Source organism: Vigna radiata, chromosome 5 (genome assembly GCF_000741045.1).
Source record: "Vigna radiata var. radiata cultivar VC1973A chromosome 5, Vradiata_ver6, whole genome shotgun sequence".
Taxonomy (NCBI): domain Eukaryota; kingdom Viridiplantae; phylum Streptophyta; class Magnoliopsida; order Fabales; family Fabaceae; genus Vigna; species Vigna radiata.
This window is the reverse complement of record NC_028355.1, coordinates 33,149,759-33,170,024: the sequence shown is the minus strand read 5'-3', so window position 1 is coordinate 33,170,024 and position 20,266 is coordinate 33,149,759. Positions and strand designations below refer to the sequence as shown.

General features: G+C 35.3%; 4 protein-coding genes across 17 annotated transcripts; 2 read left to right on the top strand and 2 right to left on the bottom strand.

Annotated features, from left to right (window-relative positions):
* Positions 1-35: 35 nt before the first annotated feature.
* Positions 36-3,992, bottom strand: LOC106760637 (putative pentatricopeptide repeat-containing protein At5g43820). 5 transcript variants are annotated; one of them, XM_022781526.1, is made up of 7 exons: positions 2,204-3,992; positions 2,055-2,124; positions 1,788-1,877; positions 1,431-1,516; positions 1,276-1,351; positions 300-367; positions 36-224 (listed from the first exon to the last, which is right to left on the bottom strand). In XM_022781526.1, the coding sequence occupies exon 1, from the start codon at positions 3,941-3,943 to the stop codon at positions 2,300-2,302; it is 1,644 nt and encodes a 547-aa protein (XP_022637247.1). In that variant the 5' UTR covers positions 3,944-3,992; the 3' UTR covers positions 36-224; positions 300-367; positions 1,276-1,351; positions 1,431-1,516; positions 1,788-1,877; positions 2,055-2,124; positions 2,204-2,299. The 5 variants fall into 5 exon arrangements, with proteins under 5 accessions (XP_022637247.1, XP_022637249.1, XP_022637248.1 ...); XM_022781528.1 differs by lacking the exon at positions 1,431-1,516 and having other exon boundaries at positions 1,788-1,889; positions 2,055-2,110; XM_022781527.1 differs by lacking the exon at positions 1,431-1,516 and having other exon boundaries at positions 2,055-2,110.
* A 333-nt stretch (positions 3,993-4,325) lies between these two features.
* Positions 4,326-6,074, top strand: LOC106761901 (prohibitin-3, mitochondrial). Its single transcript, XM_014645504.2, has 2 exons — positions 4,326-5,288; positions 5,870-6,074. The coding sequence occupies exon 1, from the start codon at positions 4,432-4,434 to the stop codon at positions 5,269-5,271; it is 840 nt and encodes a 279-aa protein (XP_014500990.1). The 5' UTR covers positions 4,326-4,431; the 3' UTR covers positions 5,272-5,288; positions 5,870-6,074.
* A 957-nt stretch (positions 6,075-7,031) lies between these two features.
* On the bottom strand, positions 7,032-13,734 carry LOC106761900 (dihydrolipoyllysine-residue acetyltransferase component 2 of pyruvate dehydrogenase complex, mitochondrial). Of its 2 annotated transcripts, none has more exons than XM_014645503.2 (19): positions 13,552-13,734; positions 13,341-13,434; positions 12,906-12,976; positions 12,626-12,699; positions 12,476-12,516; positions 10,870-10,925; positions 10,698-10,772; positions 10,520-10,612; positions 10,108-10,353; positions 9,956-10,028; positions 9,692-9,795; positions 9,338-9,423; positions 9,183-9,258; positions 8,223-8,290; positions 8,082-8,148; positions 7,895-7,990; positions 7,702-7,804; positions 7,507-7,602; positions 7,032-7,414 (listed from the first exon to the last, which is right to left on the bottom strand). In XM_014645503.2, the coding sequence occupies exons 1-19, from the start codon at positions 13,582-13,584 to the stop codon at positions 7,344-7,346; spliced, it is 1,623 nt and encodes a 540-aa protein (XP_014500989.1). In that variant the 5' UTR covers positions 13,585-13,734; the 3' UTR covers positions 7,032-7,343. The 2 variants fall into 2 exon arrangements, with proteins under 2 accessions (XP_014500989.1, XP_014500988.1); XM_014645502.2 differs by having other exon boundaries at positions 12,476-12,519; positions 13,552-13,733.
* Positions 13,735-16,593: 2,859 nt separating this feature from the next.
* Positions 16,594-19,926, top strand: LOC106762863 (N(4)-(Beta-N-acetylglucosaminyl)-L-asparaginase). Of its 9 annotated transcripts, XM_014646957.2 has the most exons (8): positions 16,594-16,723; positions 16,969-17,065; positions 17,184-17,355; positions 17,924-17,988; positions 18,101-18,493; positions 18,566-18,624; positions 19,021-19,125; positions 19,528-19,926. In XM_014646957.2, the coding sequence occupies exons 2-8, from the start codon at positions 17,015-17,017 to the stop codon at positions 19,745-19,747; spliced, it is 1,065 nt and encodes a 354-aa protein (XP_014502443.1). In that variant the 5' UTR covers positions 16,594-16,723; positions 16,969-17,014; the 3' UTR covers positions 19,748-19,926. The 9 variants fall into 9 exon arrangements, with proteins under 9 accessions (XP_014502443.1, XP_014502442.1, XP_014502444.1 ...); XM_014646956.2 differs by lacking the exon at positions 16,594-16,723 and having other exon boundaries at positions 16,768-17,065; XM_014646958.2 differs by lacking the exon at positions 16,594-16,723 and having other exon boundaries at positions 16,772-17,065; positions 17,184-17,341.
* The last annotated feature ends 340 nt before the right edge of the window (positions 19,927-20,266 follow it).

The following is a 20,266-nucleotide window of genomic DNA, read 5'->3' as shown; positions in this document are numbered from 1 at the left end:
TTTCTGATCCAACCATTCATCTTTTTTATGGTAAAGAATTACCAACGCACTAAATGAAGAGAGCTCTTTATAGTTTACCATATCAAAATTAAAAAAAAAGTTATGCATATTTCAAGTGAAAATGATTGAAAAGTTTGGGCAAATTATCAAGAGTACACTCCTATAAGAACTAATATACATAATTATGAGTCAGCACAGCTACATTAATATTCACATTGTTATACCTGCACAAAAACAAAATAACAAACTTAAAGTAATCCACAAATTTGAAGCCAATAATGAAAAACTAAAAGACTTACTGGCGAATATAATCATTTGCCCATGAACTGTTACATTGAGGAACTTTACGGAGAGCCAATGCAGCAGCCTAAAATCAATAGCACAGATATAAAACTCAGTTTCTTGTACTATTTTTACAATGCTGGCAATGAGGTTTGAATTTGTGACCACATACTGTGCATAACTTAGTTAATATCTCGTATACAGAACCAATTTAAGCTAAAAGAGCTCTTTTTGTGATTTGTGAGACAAGAGTTTTAGGCCATAATTGCAAGTCAGATAGCTGAACCCTCCCCTTGAAGGTTGAGCCATGTAACAATATTTTGCATTTTCACAATACTGCATTTTGCATTTTCACAACTGATAATTGTTGTGTACACTTAATTTTTATTCAATCAACACCAATTACCTTCCTTTTCTTTATTTATTGTTGTGTTAGTGCCATTTTGTTATAATTTTATTCTAGTTTGTAGTTAGTTATAAATAAGATTTTATGAAAATATTTACTTGTGTGACTTTTGGGGACTTTTTATTATAATAAAGAGAACAAAGGAATGGAAGGGTAGTAACCAGATGCAATACATAACTTTAGTTGATACACACACATGGAAGACAGAAAAATAATTTACATTGAATCCAAGGCAAGCAAAGCACCCAACAACTTTCATATTCTGCATAATATTATTTTGCTCACAATCTGTTTAATATAGTTAGTCTGAATTTGGTTCTGTTTTACTATGATCTTAATGTAGCCAAAGAGACACAATTGGGGTCCCTTTTACGAAAAATTGGTCCATTTAACTCAACACGTAGACATTTATTTCTAAGCTAGCATCAAATAAGAGAAAAGTTATTTAATATGATTTTAGCTGTCATAAAGCATTCCACAAGTATTATTTCTTAGATAAGAAGATGTTGACATTCCTTACTTATTAAGCACCAAATAAGCAACCAAGAAGACAAGAAGAGATATAATGTCAGATAAAAATCTAATACCTTGATTACAAGGTCATTAACTGATAAGCGGGAGCCACTAGAGACTTCTCGCAATGAATTGAGTTTGCTCCACACACTGTAGACAAAGTGTTCCAATTATCAGAAATAACATATATGGCAGGTAAATCTTTCAAATATTGATTATGCGGAATTACCTCATGAGTTTATTAACACATGCATCTACTGTTGAATAGTAATGAGGAATAGTTTGCTCTGATAATAACAGCGGTGAAGCTGCGACCTTTAAAAATACATTGTTTTATTTAAAAACATCACTCATGCTTACGCAACACAACATATATTATGATCAGAACTTACATAGAAGTGAACACATAGAAGGAGAAAATAAAATATGCAAGTAGTTATGAGAAAAAAGTACCAAGAAGCCGTATGAAACTAGGTTCACAACAAAATTAGAACATCATGTGACATGGTCCAAAAACTGGTCTTTGATTTACACTTGAAACAAAAATATCGTCTAATAAAATTTCAGGATTTCTTCAGCAAATTACCTTCCGTATCTGAGAGAGGAATGTTGATATAATCCAGAGCTGCGTCTGTTGCACCCATGGCCTTTGAGAATGCGGAAACTTGACTAGAAGCTGCATCAGAAGCTAAAAAGGGTTATAATATAATCAATTTAATCAGCCACACATGCTAAGATATCCTAGAGCAAGCAAGACAAAGTGAGGAATTATCTAGCATAACAATTAAGTGTTTCCACTATAATATGTACAGTATACAGACAAATTAATATATATAAAATGATAGAATTGTACCTAAGAAATCTTCATCAGCCTTCACAATGACTCCTACATTTCCTGTTCCTTTAATGCTACAGAGTGGTACCTACATCAGTGAGGGAAATCGATTATCTATGTCTATTCTGAAAGACTTTCAACCATATAATTTGTTATTGATAACTGACATTTTTCTCTTCGGCCAACTTTCTAGCAAGAGGACTAGCAAATACGCGATCTCCAGATGAGTTGGCACACTTGCTTTGGCAACCTTTGTCTCAGGTTCAAAAGTGCCAACCATTACCACGCCAATAATTTCTTGCGTTTTCAAGGGAACGGGCATGTTTGATCTTCAGAAACAGCTTGTAAGCTATCTCTGTTTTCTTTGTAGCAAGCAGCCTGTTGCTCAGTTTACTATATACTAGCCTCCTTGGGCAAAACCTCTTGCCCAGAGCCTCCTCCATAACAAGAACAGCATTTTCCAGTTGTCCAACATTGCAAAGACCACTGATGATATACTCATAAACTTCCAAATCTGAATTGTACCCACATTCTTGCATCTCCTCCCATATGCTCAACAATGTTCCACATTTTCCTACCTCAGAAAGCCGCATAAGCAGTATCTTATAAGCTTCCATTGATATCACACACCCTGATTTTCTTGCCTTCTTGTATATCACCAAAGCAGCATAAGGTGGACCATAGCTACACAATCGTTTGATAAAGGTTGTTATGGTCCCAATAGACGGCACAACACCTCGGTTCAACATCTCATCGAACATCTGAAGCGCATCAGCCACTTTCCTCACTCTGAGAAACGCAGTAATTATTCTATTAAACGTATCAAGATCAGGTTCACAATTATCACTCAACATCCTATTATAATACTTCATGCACCCCTCAAAATCCCCAACAGACACAAAATTGAAAATCATTGCATTATAAGCAGCAGTATCTGGTTGGCAATTCTTCTCCCTCATACCACAAAAAACTTCAACAGCTTCATCCATTCTACCTACCCTCCCCAAGCTCTCCATAAGGAATCCAAACGTCCTACAATCGGGTGCAACCCCATCAGCCTCCATTTCCCTCATAATCCTCTCAACCTCACCCACCTTACCAATCTTAGACCACCCACCAGCAACCACATTGTATGTACCAACATCAAAACACACCTTCCCCTTCACCGAATTCAACACAGAATTGGCAGCACCAACATGAGAACGATGACATAGACACGACAAAAGCACGTTCAAAGCCTCAGTGTCACGCCGAACCCCAAGATCATCCAAGCTCCCAAATATCTGAATTGCCCTAGACACATGACCAGCCCTAACAAAACTATCAATAACAATAGACAACATCAACAAATCACCATCAATGCCACGTTTTCTCATGTCACCCAACACACCCATCATAAACACAAAAAACTTTCTTCTTCCTAATGCCTTAACAATCACATGGTAACTACCAACATCATTGGGTACCCCTGGTTGCTTAATTGCCCAGTTAAAAAACGTGACCATAGATTCACCACTGAGGTTCCCATTGTTGAGCACTTTACCGAGAACGCTAACGTCGACGTCAGCACCAACATTGGACAAAGCGGTTTCGATTGCAGCCTTGCCCTTTAGCTTCTGGAGGAAGACTCCGCGCAGTTTGTCTTCAGCAGGCAAAAACGCGTCCACCGCTTTCGCGTCTGGCTGCGGCGGTTCGAGGGGTTTCGAAACGGGGTTTTGGGATTTGGAAGTGGGAATGGAGAAAAGGTGGGAAATTTGGTCGAGGACGAGGCGCTCGTCGATATGGGGAGAACAGGATGGCGCGTGGAGAGATGAGAGTGGGGAACGGCGCGTGGAGAGATGAGGACGGTGGTGCGGTTTGGTGAAGCGCGCGAGGAAGAGGAAAGATCGAAACGACATGAGCGCCATGATCACGACAGTAAATCGGACATCAAGTTTTCCAAATTTATATTTTTTAAAAAATTATACCATACATATTACTTAAAAAAATTGAATGAATATATTTTTATTCTTAAACTATTAGGTTTTTTTATTATTATTTCTCTTCAAAATTTTGTTTTAATTTCTCTCTTTCATTTTATAAAATCCATGACTTTATAGAAAAATAAAGACTTAAATACAAAGTTTAAAATAAAGAGAAAAACAAAAAAATATCATGTAATAATTTAAAAATAAAAGTAAATTTAATAAAAAAAATTATAAATTCATGTAATAATTTAGAAAACAAAAATATATTAAATGAAAAATTATAAATTTGAAATCCTCATGTCAAATTATGTAAAAAAGGGGTTAAAACATAATTTCCCTCCAGAAAACCAAGAAAGCAACATCCCTAAACCCATCAAACTAATCAAGAAAACCGACCAAACCATCCAAAACCCTAACCCCTCTCCGAAATGGGAAGCAGCCAAGCCGCCGTCTCTTTCCTGACGAATCTTGCCCGCTCCGCCTTCGGGCTCGGCGTGGCGGCCACCGCCCTCTCGTCCTCCCTATACACAGTCGACGGTGGCCAGCGTGCCGTCCTATTCGACCGTTTCCGAGGCATTCTCGACGACACCGTAGGCGAGGGAACCCATTTCCTCATCCCATGGGTCCAGAAGCCTTACATCTTCGACATCCGCACGCGCCCTCATACCTTCTCCTCCATCTCCGGCACCAAAGACCTTCAGATGGTCAACCTCACACTCCGCGTCCTATCCCGTCCTGAAATCGGCAAGCTCCCTGTTATTGTAAAGAACCTCGGCCTTGAGTACGATGAGAAGGTTCTTCCGTCCATTGGCAATGAGGTCCTCAAGGCTGTCGTCGCGCAGTTCAACGCTGATCAGCTCCTCACCGACCGTTCTCAGGTATCCGCTCTCGTTCGCGACAGTCTCATTCGCCGCGCCAAGGATTTCAACATTGTTCTCGATGATGTCGCCATCACGCACCTCTCCTACGGCAGCGAGTTCTCGCGCGCGGTGGAGCAGAAGCAGGTGGCGCAACAGGAGGCTGAGAGGTCCAAGTTCGTGGTGATGAAGGCCGAGCAGGAGCGGCGGGCCGCGATTATCCGTGCCGAGGGAGAGAGCGATGCGGCGAAGCTAATCTCCGACGCTACTGCCTCGGCTGGAATGGGGCTGATTGAGCTCAGGAGGATTGAAGCGTCCAGGGAAATAGCCTCCACGCTGGCGAAGTCACCGAATGTTTCGTACTTGCCTGGTGGACAGAACCTTCTCATGGCTCTTAATCCTTCTCGATGATCGTGATGATGATAATGGTAATATGGTTTTATTGGTAATCTGGTTTCTTATGTAATCAATTTATCTTTTTCAAGTTTTAACAGAGACTATTGGGAATGTTGTCTTATGTATTGTTAATGGTTGCTTGACATTAGAGTATGATTTAGGGCTGATCTTATCAATAAAGTATGAGATTTCTCTTACAAACATAGGTAGATTGCAACACAAACATTTGAGTGCTAAATTGTTTACATTTTGCATACATTACCACACGCTCATCCGTTAACATTGGAACCCATTTCCATTCCTTTTTAGTTTACAGTATCTCTGCTTGTGTAATGAACTGTCTTCCCTTTGGACCAAATTCAGATTCTTTTCTTTTTCTGACATGATATCTAGATATCCGCTAGGATGCATTGGCTAACACTGTTCATTCAGCTGTATTAAGTTATTTGGGTTCCATTTTCATTTTAACTTTCGATTATTTGCATTGTTTTAACTGCTTGTACCTCTCTTTGCACAAAAGAAGTAGAAAGACCATGAAATTGTATATCCAGTTGTATATGTTGAGCAGTTTTACCATTGCCAAACCTGCCTAACACTTCTTGTTTCATTTCAGGGCTTAATAATGCAGTGACATGAGATGCTTGGATCAATTTGTTTTGTTGTTCCTTTTTGGGAGTAGTTATCTTGAGTTTTTAGTGTCGACTCTTTCTCATTAGCACAACTATAGTACTTGGATTGTGTGCTTAAATGTAAGTTGTCTTACCTTTATCATCAATCCCCAAAAGTATTTCAATACATGGTTCTGTTTCGTTTCTCCATTTGTCTATGTTGGCTTTTGTAAAAGCTTCTAACATTCTTTATTAAACGATTTCTTATTTTATGAAATACAAACTATTTCAACATGTCTTCATTCAAAAGAATATTCTCAAGTTATTTCAAATTTAAAACCATTTTTTAAATAGTTTATTTTAAAAAAAATCAAAATCTGTATTAAACTACTTATAAACAATTTTAAATTATTAGGTGACATACACTCACATTCAAGATATACACCAAATATTATACCTAACTCTACTGAAAGTAATCATATTTCCAACACAAGTATTAGTGTATTTTAGATTATTAAACAATTATGGAGAAGATGGGTTATTTATATAACTATATAGGCTAAATAATCCGTGAGATAATTTCTTGATTTTATGAAGATGAAATGTCAGTTGATCTAATTTAGACTCCTTTTTTTTATATTTATTTACTGTGTATATATATGTTTATATACTCGTTATTTTTTATTAATTTTTTAAATCGTTTATGAAATTTTGTTGTTATTTCTATACAAAATTCTTTGAAATATTCTTATTAAATCATCACAAATATAACAATATATATTATGCGTTCATTTACAAAAAATAAAAATAAAAATCAGTCTTTAGTTCGTATATTTTTTCTTGTTTACGTTAATGTCTATAAATTTAAGCAATAAAAGTAGTACTCTAAAAATGTTAAACTAAAATTATGTGTAGGGACTAAGATAAAATTTTCACAATTATAAAAATAAAATGAATTAAACATAAGTACAACGACTTCAAAAAAGGTATTAGTAAAATAAATAAATTAGCACTCATACACCATAGAACGGATAAAAAAATCTATAAATAATACCTGAAACTAGTCGAATTTTAAAAACCATATCTCACAAGGAAAACAGATATTGAATGTCCAATTATAAAGGCATTTTAATTGAAAAGACAATAACTGTAAAAATTAAGGCCAACTAAATGAACAACATTAAATACACTTTCTTTCAAATATTTGCAACATAAACAAAGAAAATGTTACATAATCAGCCGTTTATCTGGGGAGGTATCTATTGTGAGCAGAATTGGTGGGTTTAAATTAAATGCCTCATCTACCCTCTCTTATTAAAAAAATCACATTTCTCCAAAAATTATTGTTAGTGACTAAACACTTCAATCAAAAATTGATCAGGGACACGATCAACCAAACCCAAATGGGAATATAGAAATACCCGAGTGAACAAAACCTCATCCCCCGTTTACAATATAATTTATGACTTCTACTTGCTCTTACAACAACATGGATTCTGGATTTTCAATATAGCCCTTAAATGCTTTTAGCCATTCCGCACCAATTGCACCTGAAAAGAACAAGTGTATTGTTGACATGCTTTACTACAAAATTAGCTTAATTTTGAGTTTTAAAAAAATAAAAACATCGAAGAATGATTACCATCTATAACACGATGATCACAGCTGAGGGTCACCGACATGAAAGAACCAAACTTGAATTCTTCAGCACCTGATCCCGGAATGACTCTCCTCTCAGCTGGTCATGATGTTAGCGACACACGAAGATAATCATTAAGAGAAAAGTGATTGCAGTTGATATAAGAAATAAAAGGGAGAAATGCAAAACTATTCTTACCTGATCCAACTGCAAGAATGCCCGACTGAGGAGGATTGATGATTGCACAGAATTGTTTGACACCAAATGGCCCCCCCAGGTTAGACACTGTAAATGTACCTCCCTGCAATGCAATTCAACCCAAGACTTTATAAATCAGCTCAAGAAGTCTTTATTCACAGATAAATAAAAATAGACGTGAAACTCCAATAACCTCATAATCTTGGGGTTTCAAGCTGTTTTCTCTGGCTTTCTTTGCCAATTGTTTGACCTCCTCCCCTATTGTAGAGAGGCCTTTCTTGTCTGCATCCTGCATATATTATGAATAGGTCAAAATGATGACCTGTGATTGGAATGTACGCTGTAATTGTATTTCAAATACTAAAGAGGCCATTGCTAACCCTGATAACTGGAACAAAGAGCCCATTATCAGTCTGCACAGCTACATTAATATTCACATTATTATACCTGCACAAAAACAAATAACAAACTTAAAACAATCCACAAATTTGAAACCAATAAGGAAAAACTAAAAGACTTACTGGCGAATATAATCATTTGCCCATGAACTGTTACATTGAGGAACTTTGCGGAGAGCCAGCGCAGCAGCCTAAAATCAAAAGCACGGATATACAACTCAGTTTCTTCTACTATTTTTACAATGCTGGCAATGAGGTTTGAATTTGTGATGACATACTATGCATAACTTAGTTAATATCTCGTACACAGAACCGATTTAAGCTAAAAGAGCTCTTTTAGTGATTTGTGAGACAAGGGTTTCGGGCCATAATTGCAAGTGAAATAGCTGAACCCCCCTTGAAGGTTGAGCCATTTAACAACATTTCGCTAGAATCCATTTCACTAGACGGCATTCTGCATTTTCAAAACCGATAATTGTTGTGTACACTTAATTTTTATTTCAATCTATACCAATTACCTTCCTTTTCTTTATTTATTGTTGAGTTAGTGCCATTTTGTTATAATTTTATTCTAGTTTGTATTGAGTTATAACTAAGATTTTATGAAAATATTTACTTGTTTGACTTTTGCGGACTTTTTATTATATAAGAAAGAGAAGAAAGGAATGGAAGGGATGTAACCAGATGCAATACATAACCTTAGTTGATACACACACATGGAAGACAGAAAAATAATTTACACTGAATCCAAGTCAAGCAAAGCACCCAACATCTTTCATATTCTGCATAATCTGTTTAATAAAGTTAGTCTGAATTTGGTTCTGTTTTACTATGATATTGATGTAGCCAAAGAGACACAATAGGGGTCCCTTCTACGAAAATTGGTCCATTTAACTCAACACTTAGGCATTTATTTCTAAGCTAACATCAAATAAGAGAAAAGTCATTTAATATGATTTTAACTGTCATAAAGCATTCCACAAGTATTATTTCTTAGATAAGATAATGACATTCCCTACTTATTAAGCACCAAATAAGCAAACAAGTAGACAAGAGATATAATGTCAGATAGAAATCTAATACCTTGATTACAAGGTCATTAACTGATATGCGGGAGCCACCAGAGGCTTCTTGCAACGAATTGAGTTTGCTCCGCAAACTGTAGACAAAGTGTTCCAATTATCAGAAATAATATGTATGGCAGGTAAATCTTTCAAATATTGATTATGGGGAATTACCTCGTGAGTTTATCAACACATGCATCCACTGTTAAATAGTAATGAGGAATAGTTTGCTTTGATAATAACAGCCGTGAAGCTGTGACCTGTAAAAATATATAGTTTTATTTAAAAACATCACTCATGCTTACGCAAACAACATATATTATGATCAGAACTCACATAGAAGTGAACACACAGACGGAGAAAATAAAATATGCAAGTAGTTATGAGAAAAATTACCAAGAAGCCGTATGAAACTATGTTCACAACAAATTAGAACATCATGTGACATGGTCCAAAAACTGGTCTTTGATTTACACTTGAAACAGAAATATAATCTAATAAAATTTCAGGATTTCTTCAGCAAATTACCTTCCGTATCTGAGAGACAGGAATGTTGATATAATCCAGAGCTGCATCTGTTGCACCCTTGGCCTTTGAGGGTGTGGAAACTTGACTAGAAGCTCCATCAGAAGCTAAAAAGGGTTATCACATAATCAATTTAATCAGCCACACATGCTAATATATCCTAGAGCAAGCAAGACAAAGTGGGGAATTATCTAGCATAACAATGAAGTGTTTCCACTATAATATGTATACAGACAAACTAATATATATAAAATGATAGAATTGTACCCAAGAAATCTTCAATATCAGCCTTCACAATGAGTCCTTCATGTCCTGTTCCTTTAATGCTAGAGAGTGGTACCTACATCAGTGAGGGAAATAGATTATCTATGTGTATTCTGAGAGACCTTCAACCGTATAATTTATTATTGAGAACTTACATTTTTCTCTTCAGCCAACTTTCTAGCAAGAGGACTAGCAAATACACGATCTCCAGATGGAGTTGGCGCACTTGGTTTAGAAACGTTTGCCTCAGGTTCTCGAGCAGGCTCCTCTGCCACCTCCTTCTTTGGTGGGGATGGCACAGATGTTTCTTTGGCAGGAGGCGCACTTGGTTCAGATGTTGAGGGTTTGTAGTCTTTAAACTTGTCAATATCCCCCTCATCTTCAACAGTTATGGCAATTACCTATGAAAGAAATTCTTCATGTTACCGACTGTGATGCCTTCCATAAGTCAACAGAGTCGGGAGTGTAAAGAAACATATTTTTTTCTTGCAACTTCAAACAGTGGAACAATAAATAAAAAGTCCCTTTCAAAAAAGAGAAGAGGGAAGAGGCAGAAGATGTCAATACCTCACCAACTTTAATTTCTTTTTCCCCATCTCCACGAACTATCTTGGCCAGATAACCTTCTTCCATACTTTCCATTTCAACAGTAGCTTTATCCTATGAAATACTTATATGTCAATGTGTGCATAAGAACCTTAATAGAGGTATTTTATGTGTCAAGTCTCTGGTACAAGAACCATACAGTTTCAACTTCACAAAGCACTTCACCAGGAGAAACTTTATCACCTTCTTTCTTCAACCATCTTGCAACGTTACCCTGTATATAATTGGGGAGTTCATATAATTGGGAATATTCTTTATGAGAAACCATGACCCACTAAATGACAATAACATTTGATGCAGAAAAGTAAAACCTCGGTCATTGTAGGTGAGAGAGAAGGCATTCCAATTTCCTGGTGTGGGGGTAGATCTGAAATATATTCACCAGTGTTGGTGATTAAATCAATAAGTACAGTATTATTTATATAGTCTCAAAACATAATATTCTATTAAATAAAACAAAGGGAAGCTTAAGGAGAGGTGTAAGACAGTGGAAACATTTTTAAAGATACAATTCTTGTATCATAAAAACTATATTTTTAGGTGACAAACAATCAAGTGCATGGCATCTCCTGTAAGGAAACACAAATGATAAAGAAGCATAAGCTGCAGCATAATGTGAAAAGACTCATAACTGTTGACAAGTTAAAGAAACATTACACTTAGTCTAGTTATATTAGGCATATGCAAAACCATTCACGCTTGTATCTCCACCAAAAAAAAGAAAAGCATAAGATCAGAACACCTATTACCACATAAAGTGATGAGGAGTTTTAACTTTCCACCCTATTCTTAAATAAGTTGAATGTGGCACAAGGTAAATCATGCCTGTGCACAGTGCTTTGACCATGCTTTTTGCTGAAAGAGTTCTTTTGTATTTGGGAGATTGGTGATATAAATTATCCTTGGACCTGGAGCTAACAACTTCTTTTAGGGGACTAGGTCCGCTTACAGGATTATTAGGCCATCTCCAACACAATGCCTCCCATTTTTTTTTCTTATGCATCTTAAATGGGTCTTATCATTACATACCACTTATTTTTACGTTTTATAATTTAAGAAGTTCATCTCTCCAACCTAGCATCTGTCTTTATATACTTTTATACAACACACATTTATTTATCTAGTCAATAGTGCATCTTATTTCTATCTTTTTGTGTAAATATTACCTTATATACCATTAAAAGCTACTTTTTGAGTGCACTTACATAATGTGCTTGGTGCTTGACAAGGTCCACCGGTTGCTTTTACAAAAAGCACAGTTCTTAACTGGTAAGAACTGCACTCTGTAACCAATGGAGATGCCCTTAGCATATTATAACAAAACCCCATTTAAAAAAGTCTCATCTCAATCCAAGGTCAAGGACACTAGTGAGTAGTTAGAAACTCTGGCCAAGATTAGCCAAGGTAGCTCTATATTTGCAATTCGCAACTGAGTATATTTCTCCTACTATTTATAATTTATACTATAAAAATAACAGTACAGGAGAAAAGATGCAGTGGGTCAAATGCAGCTTTACATGTCCAACACACATCTTCCATTTCAATCAAATTTCAAAATTTAATTTGCCAAACTGTGAAGGTGTCAGATATGCAACAATTTTAGACATAAGAAAGCATTCAAAGCCCCACATAGGTGATAAGCATCACCCTATTGCAAATCTGTGATATATGGATGACGAACTAAATGCAAAGCAAAAACCCAGTGAACATTTAACCAAGCTACTTATCCAATCATCCATATCATTCCATGATCATCAAATGTCAAAAGACATCAATCTTAACCAAATTCATCAGGACCCGTGAATTAAAAGATCAAAATATAAATAGTCAACAAGGAATATTTTGAAAGGCTTAATGTAACACCGAACAAAAAATGGAGGAAACAAAATTAACAGCCCAAAGATCCATCAGTTGTACCTGAGGCTGACGCATAGCATCTCCTTGACAACACTTGTGAACTTCTTTTTGAGAACACGGTTGATTAAAAAAAAAAAAGGTACTGTTAATCCCTTTTGAAGCAAGACATATGCAAGGAAAAAGAAATTATTATAACATAAAGTGACCTACGGTGAAATCTCTCTGGTGAACCCAGACCCGGTAATGGAACCCCTTCTAATACTAGCCATGGAGATGTTTCTCTTCTGCGTACCAAATGAACGTTTATATCAAAAAGAAAATACAAGTCAGCTGGAAATATACACATGCCGAGGAAGAGGATGAGGAAGAGCAAGTGAAAAGCAACAGAATAGGCAAGGAAAAGAAAGAAATATTGAAGGCAGAAACAAAAAAAAAAAAAAAAAAGCTTGTGATATATTGTTAAATTTGGATGTAAATTTGCTCTACTCACAGTAAAGTCGACGACCGGTTCAAAGACACTGCTTCTTGTTGAAGACTCCGGGAGCTGAGTTTTCCACACATCTAAACAAATAACCAACTACAATTATTAACAAATAAAATAACACTTGAGGAGCACCGTTCACAAAGCATTCAAATGGCTCCCAAACACCAGAATATGCTAATATCACTTCAAACCTCTCCAATACAATCTCTACGGTTACACACTTACACTTGCTGCTCACTCACAAACACCTTAATTAAAAACACCAACTGGTTGCCAATACACTTATAAAAAATCAAGCATTCTACACCATTCCCATTTCTAAATTCGAAGTTTCACAGGAATGATTAATTAGGTCAATCGAACACAGAATTCCAAATTCACAAATAAACCTGCTATGAATTTAGTTGCAATTGAGAAACAACCAAGAAACCAAGCAATTACCGCGCCTCCTATTGAGAGAGGATTGAGCATCGCCTGAAAACCAACGCGCCAACATATAACGCTCGTGGTGCAGCAACTTGGAAACATTTCTCACCTGAATCCAACAGAAAGAATTAGATAAACAGAAAACAAAAAAATATGCCAACCTGTGTTTGCATTAAAACGCGATAATTATAATGGTAGGTAGGTAGAGAGGTAGAATACGATTCACCTTGGCCGAGTGATTGAGTAAATGTGATGCCATCGCCGATGAACGGAAGAAAAAATGGAGAAATAGCGACCTAAGAAAGACTGGTTAGGGTTCGTTGGGTGATAGATCCGATCAAGTATATGTAAATGGCATGCTATGAAGGTAGCAACTATGGCAGCATACCAACCAACTCAGGAATATTTGTTTTTTTTTTTCTCTTCCTTTAAATAAATTCTTCTACTTTTTTTTTTTACTTTTTTTAATTTTATTTATTTTTATTATTATTATTACATCCTTTGTTAAAAGTTTGTCGTGTTGTAATGCAAGAGAAAAACAATAAACAAAACATCAAAATTTTATTTTATTTTTCACTTATTTATTTTTGTGAATTTCAAAAACCTCACCATTCATGTGTAAAAAATACTAAAACTAAAAGTCAACTTATATTGCTTACTGGTAAACCATAGCATTTGGTTATAATTTTCAAAACCTAGTTTTGGACGTGGTTGAAATTAGAAAAACTTTATTTTGTATATAGAGATTAGAATAACTATAATTAAAAAACTAAAATTAATTAATTTATGACGGGCTGGATTAGCAGTATGCTTTTGCTTTCTATACCTCCATAATAGTCAAAGTGGCGGCGATGATTCGCGGTTCAGCGGTGGGCTACGATGACCATTCAGAGTCCAGCGGGACAATGGGGTGGCGATTTGCGGTCCAACAGCTGCAATGTAGCGGCAATAGTGGTGGAGAGCGGCACCCTCATGCAAACTCGGTTCTTTTACTAAAATATGCCAGAATCATAGAAATAGACCATTAAAAAAATATTGAGAATAAACAAATGGTATAAGAATAAAACTATTTTAAATAAAAAAAGTAGTACAAGTCTCATATGACTTTCTTAGTCAATTTATTAGAATAAAAAATCTTTAGGAAGACTCACAACTTCAATTTGAAAGTTGTTAAGAGAGTGTATTTGAAAGTGAGTGTACGACATCTAAATGTGATTTACTAATTAATTACATCATATTGCTCAAACTTTTTATGGAACTATTTAATTATTTACTTGCTTGATCAAACTACTCAAACTTTTCATTATTTGGATTTTTCGTCCAGTTATCAACATATTCTATTAAATTCTTTAAGTGCTCTTTCCACACGTCTTGAGTCATGCAAGTTGTCCATGCACATCTCTAGGTTATCCAAGATTTTCATGCCTCTTTTTTGGGCTATCAGAACTTTTCACCAACCAACTCCACCTATTTACATGCTTTACTAAATTAGTTAAATTTTCTACCTGTTCCATTAAGCTATTCAGGTTGTCCTTATGTTTCACCAAGTTCTTCACATGCTCGAGTGAACTAACCTCATGCTCCTCAAGCTTTCCACATGCTCCACCGAACTCTTCACATGCTTTACTAAGCTCTCCATGTTTTTTTTCAATGGAGACAATTAATCTAAATATGAAGAGTTAAATATGTTTTTAGTTCCTAAATTATCAAACATTTTTTTGTTTTCATGTCTCCTCTGAACTTTATTTTATTTTCATAAGAAAGCCATAAATTTAGTTCTTCGTGACCAAAGTCGTTAGTTTTTTCTTTTTCTTTTTTTACGTGATAAACATATAACATCTTTTTCACCAAAGTTTTCTTTAGAGCACTACTTCAAATAGTTACATGATATGACATTAGAAGATTCACTCTCTTATTCATCAAAAAAAACTTCAAACTCAACATTAATTACCAACACATAACTTCGATAAAAATAATAGAAAATGGTACTATTCGTAAAACCTTATAGTGACGACATCCTCAAAATTGTCGGCCCGTATTCTTTGAAATTCTTGTCATTTTGATTATTGTCATGCCACCACAATTGTAAATGGGGATTATCCAGCATCCCTTAAACCATCACCATGTAACGAATAAAAAATTTGATGGCCCAGGATATTAGACCAAGACGAACAATATTGTGAAAAAGACATATCTCAACAACCACTTACCATGACTTTTGTCAAGGAAAAAACTTTGCTCAATAAGAGAAACAATTCCACTAAACAATGAAAAACCCAAGCCCTCTTCCCTTCTCATAAACGAAACCTTAATCCTCAACACCAAAATCAAATGCATTTCACCATAAAAACCACTTTGAAATACCATGTATCCACGTCAACTTATTTAAATGGGTTAAATATGTTTTTAGTCCCTATACTTTGCGGCGATTTTGGTTTTAGTCCCTCTTTCAAACTATAGTACAATTTAGTCCTTCAACTTTAGAAAACTATGGTTTTAGTCCTTTTTACCAAATTTTTTTAACTTTATTTGCTGTTTCAAACGCGTTTCTCAGTTAACATTGAAGCAAAAATGTGTCAAACAGTGTAAACAATCCAAATGCTATAATGTAACGTGCTTGAAACAACAAATAAAGTTTAAAAAATTTGGTAAAAAAGACTAAAACCAGAATTTTCTAAAGTTGAAGGACTAAATTGTACTATAGTTTGAAAGAGGGATTAAAACTAAAATCGCCCCAAAGTATAAGGACTAAAAACATATTTAACCCTATTTAAATCTATTTAAACTGTTATGTAGGTGAAAAAATTATATCTAATTCACTTATGATTTATATGGACATCATTTAGACGTTATCATAAAATTTAACCAAATTAAATAAAATTACAAAATTTGAGACTCATTTGAATATTCAATCATCACTTTAAATAAAATTCACGAACTAAACTTTTTTTATATATGTAAAATATATGTATGTACTCATTATCTTTTACTAATTTTTTAAAATCATTTATTAAATTTTGTTGTTATTTGCACGTTTATGTAAACAAAATTCTTTATCAGGATAATAATAAAAGCATTCCCATAAAATCATCACAAATATAATAAAATATACAGTCAATCATTACCAAATATCAATCCAATATTACATAGATGGGCTTGATTAAAATTCAATAATTCAATCCAGATTGATATATATATTTTTTTTAATTTATCACTTCAAAATTGATCACTTCAATTTTGATTAGAGTCAACTAAAATTCAATAATTCAATAACTCACATTGATCACTTTCATTGTTGTCAATCTAGCTTTGCGTTTGAGGAAAATTGCAATAACCATACCACATAATCGCGTTTTTTCAAAGTTGGGAGAAGTGGAGTTGTTAAACCAGAAAACCAGGTTGAAGATATTTCTCTTAGTCATTGATAATCGAATCTGATGATGTGTTTTTACTCTTTGAATCGATAGAATACCTTATCTTATTCCTTATCTTCAAATCAAATTATATTCTAATATATTGTTTCCATATGATCTGTATATTATTTTTCTGCAATAGTTCCAATAACAATGTCATGAATGTCTTGGAAAGTGTTCTCTTATCCCAATCAAAATCTCCAAATTGGGTTGCTCTTAATGCGTTTCAGAGACCTCGGAGAACAGTGGTACAACCTCCATCACCAATCCATCTCCATGCCTGCAAAGTCCTTCGTCATTATCTTCCTTCTCCCTCTATTCTCTGTGGTACTCTCAAATCATTTCTCTAATAAGAGTAGAAGTAATTTTGAGTTCCCAATCCTAAAAGTCTTAACTTTATCTACTTTAGCCAAATGTTGATATGATGGGTGTTGTTTGTAATCAGGTGGTGGGACATGAAACCGTGCAATCGGAAGAGTACCCTTTGGTTGTGAGCACGTGGCCCTTTGTTGAGGCTGTCAGAGCTGCATGGAAGGCTGTTGATGGTGGCTCTTCGGCTGTGGATGCCGTGGTTGAAGGTTGCTCTACATGTGAGGAACTCAGGTGTGATGGAACAGGTTGGAACGTGAATGTTTGGAACATAATAAGGACGTTTCAATATGAAATATTTGAACCTATTTTGCCTATTGCTTCAATGGAAACCGTAGATTGGGTGTGAACTCACCCCTCCGTGTTGTGATTTTGAAGTATTTGATAGTTGATTTTTGCTAAGAGCTTCTTCCATTCTTATCTAGTGCTTATTGGATTGATACTAACCCTAGGCTCACAAAGTCACATGCTACTAGGCAGGCAATATACTTATTTTATTTGTCTTTATGTTTTCTCAAATATAAAATTTTCTATTTTAATCCCTCCTACACTGCATAAACCGCCATGTGAGCCATTAGAAAGACCCAGGTTCACAAAATAACATTTACTTGACGTTATGCTTTTTCGTGGGAAGGGAAGAGTTTTGAAAAATTCTGTGTTTTTACCCCTACATGAATGAATCAGACAGATTTTTGGTTCTGCTTTTGTTCTTTCTGTTTATAGTCCTTAACCATCTTGAGATTCCATTTTGAATTTTTTCTTCATTTCTTCATCATATCTACTATGCATGCCTTTTGAATATTCTATTCTGAACAGTTGGTCCAGGTGGAAGTCCAGATGAGAATGGAGAAACTACAATTGATGCTCTTATCATGGATGGGGTAGCTACAAATTACCATGTTTTTGATCTGCTAATTATTTTGTGTCATGCATATTACGTTTTCTTGATCTGGCATGATTTTTTGACCCATCTTCTGCTAAGGGGACACACAGTTGACAATGGAAGTAGGAGCTGTTGCAGCCATGAGATACGTAACTGATGGAATCAAGGCTGCCAAGTTAGTGATGCGACATACTGAACATACTTTGCTTGTAGGAGAGAAAGCATCAGAATTTGCTATTTCAATGGGTCTTCCGGGACCTACAAACTTGAGCTCACCAGAATCAATGGAGACGTGGACCAAATGGAAAGATGGTCGCTGTCAACCAAATTTCAGGAAAAATGTGTCACCTGCAAATAGTTGTGGTCCTTATAGTCCAACACATTACCTGCAGCATCCTGGTGAAACATGCTCCAGTATCGGTCATATTCTGACTAGTAATTCTGGATTACCTCGTGTTGGTCTTCATAGCCATGATACTATATCAATGGCTGTTATTGATAGAGTAAGGTTTAGCATAAAATTGAATTTTTGATATCACTTTGTGTATGCAAATGACAAGTTCTATTTGGCACAGATGGGACACATTGCCGTTGGCACATCAACGAATGGGGCAACATTCAAGATTCCTGGCAGGTAACCTTCTGTATGGCAATATTACAAGTGGACTGATGATCTTTTTGTTTCTTGAATGGCTAAACTTTTCTTCGTTTTCAAGCTAAATTATCTTGATTTATTTAAAGTCACATGAAATTGGTTTTTAGTCCTTTTCATTCTGATTATGACCAATTCCCATTAATTATCATGACTGTTATATACTTAACTCGAGAAGGGATGGCTTTAGAAATTAGACCGTCTTGTCTTGGGAGTGTTTTTCATTTAGGGAAAGTGCTTCTGTCAATTCCAAATACGCATCCTCTTTGGATATGAACTTCAGTCTCATTTAATGCAGCAGAAATTGATCAACCTTAGTCTGTTCTCTCGTTGATTTTTATAATTAAGTTTTCTTTACATGTATTTCTTTGATTACAGGGTAGGTGATGGTCCCATAGTTGGATCCTCTGCATATGCTGTAGAGGAAGTTGGTGCATGTTGTGCAACTGGGGATGGTGACATCATGATGCGCTTCCTTCCATGGTAGCACAGAATGTCTCTAGTTTCTCTATTTTACATACTGAGTTACTTTTTGTTAGATTCTCTTCAGAAAGTTATGCATGTTGGCATATACACAGACAGTTTGATGGTGTCTTATCTTCATTGCATATCTATTGCTTGTTTATTTTGGTACTCAACTTCTATTTTGGGGTGAGCACAACTGGTCCATCATGTAATGTTCTTGGTCAATAGCTAAATGATAAATTTTTTGCAACTAGCGTATTAAACTTATTTTCTAGTGCATTGACCTGCAAAACACATATTCTTTACCTTGGTAATTTCAACTTTCCAGCATTCTTACTATATTATAGTTACACTTCAATTAAATATTCTTATGTGTTTTCAATTATGAATATCTAGATGAATACTTGTGTTCAATTTCAGCTATCAAGTTGTGGAAAGTATGAGGTTGGGAATGGATCCCAAACTTGCTGCCAATGACGCAATAGCGCGAATAGCGAAAAAATTTCCAGATTTTTTGGGAGCCGTTGTTGCCCTCAATAAAAAGGGGGAGCATGCTGGTGCCTGCCATGGTTGGACATTTAAATACTCAGTAAGGAGCCCTGCAATGAAAGACGTTGAAGTTTTTACTGTGCTACCCTGAGACATACTATTCAAGAAATGAGTATCTCCCAACAAATGAATTCAAATCAGTATGCTAATTTTGTTGACTGAGGAGAACTAATAGCACTTAAATGTGCTTGTACTGTAATATTATTCTTGCGTCTGATATTTCAATTAACAATGATTGAAAGATTGTTTACAATTTTAACAATCTTTGCACGAGTTTCATACTACAGTTTTAATGTTGTCCGCCCAAGTACTAAGAAAAGTGACTTACACCACGTTTCTGTCACTTTTTTTGTGGATGAACATCATCACATTGGAATTTATTCGTAGTTTTCCACCCTTTATACCGATTAAGATAGATATCTGCAAATACAAGCAGAGTAGATCTCTTATTTAAGCCAATATCAAGTAATAATCATTTATGCCATAAGCTACTCTCAAGGAAAAATAGGGAGGATTTTAAAACCACCTTGATTCTATCAACACTTCGTACTTTCATGTTTGAACTTGATCTTTCAATTCATGTCACTTGCCAGCACTTCTTCTGTCAAGT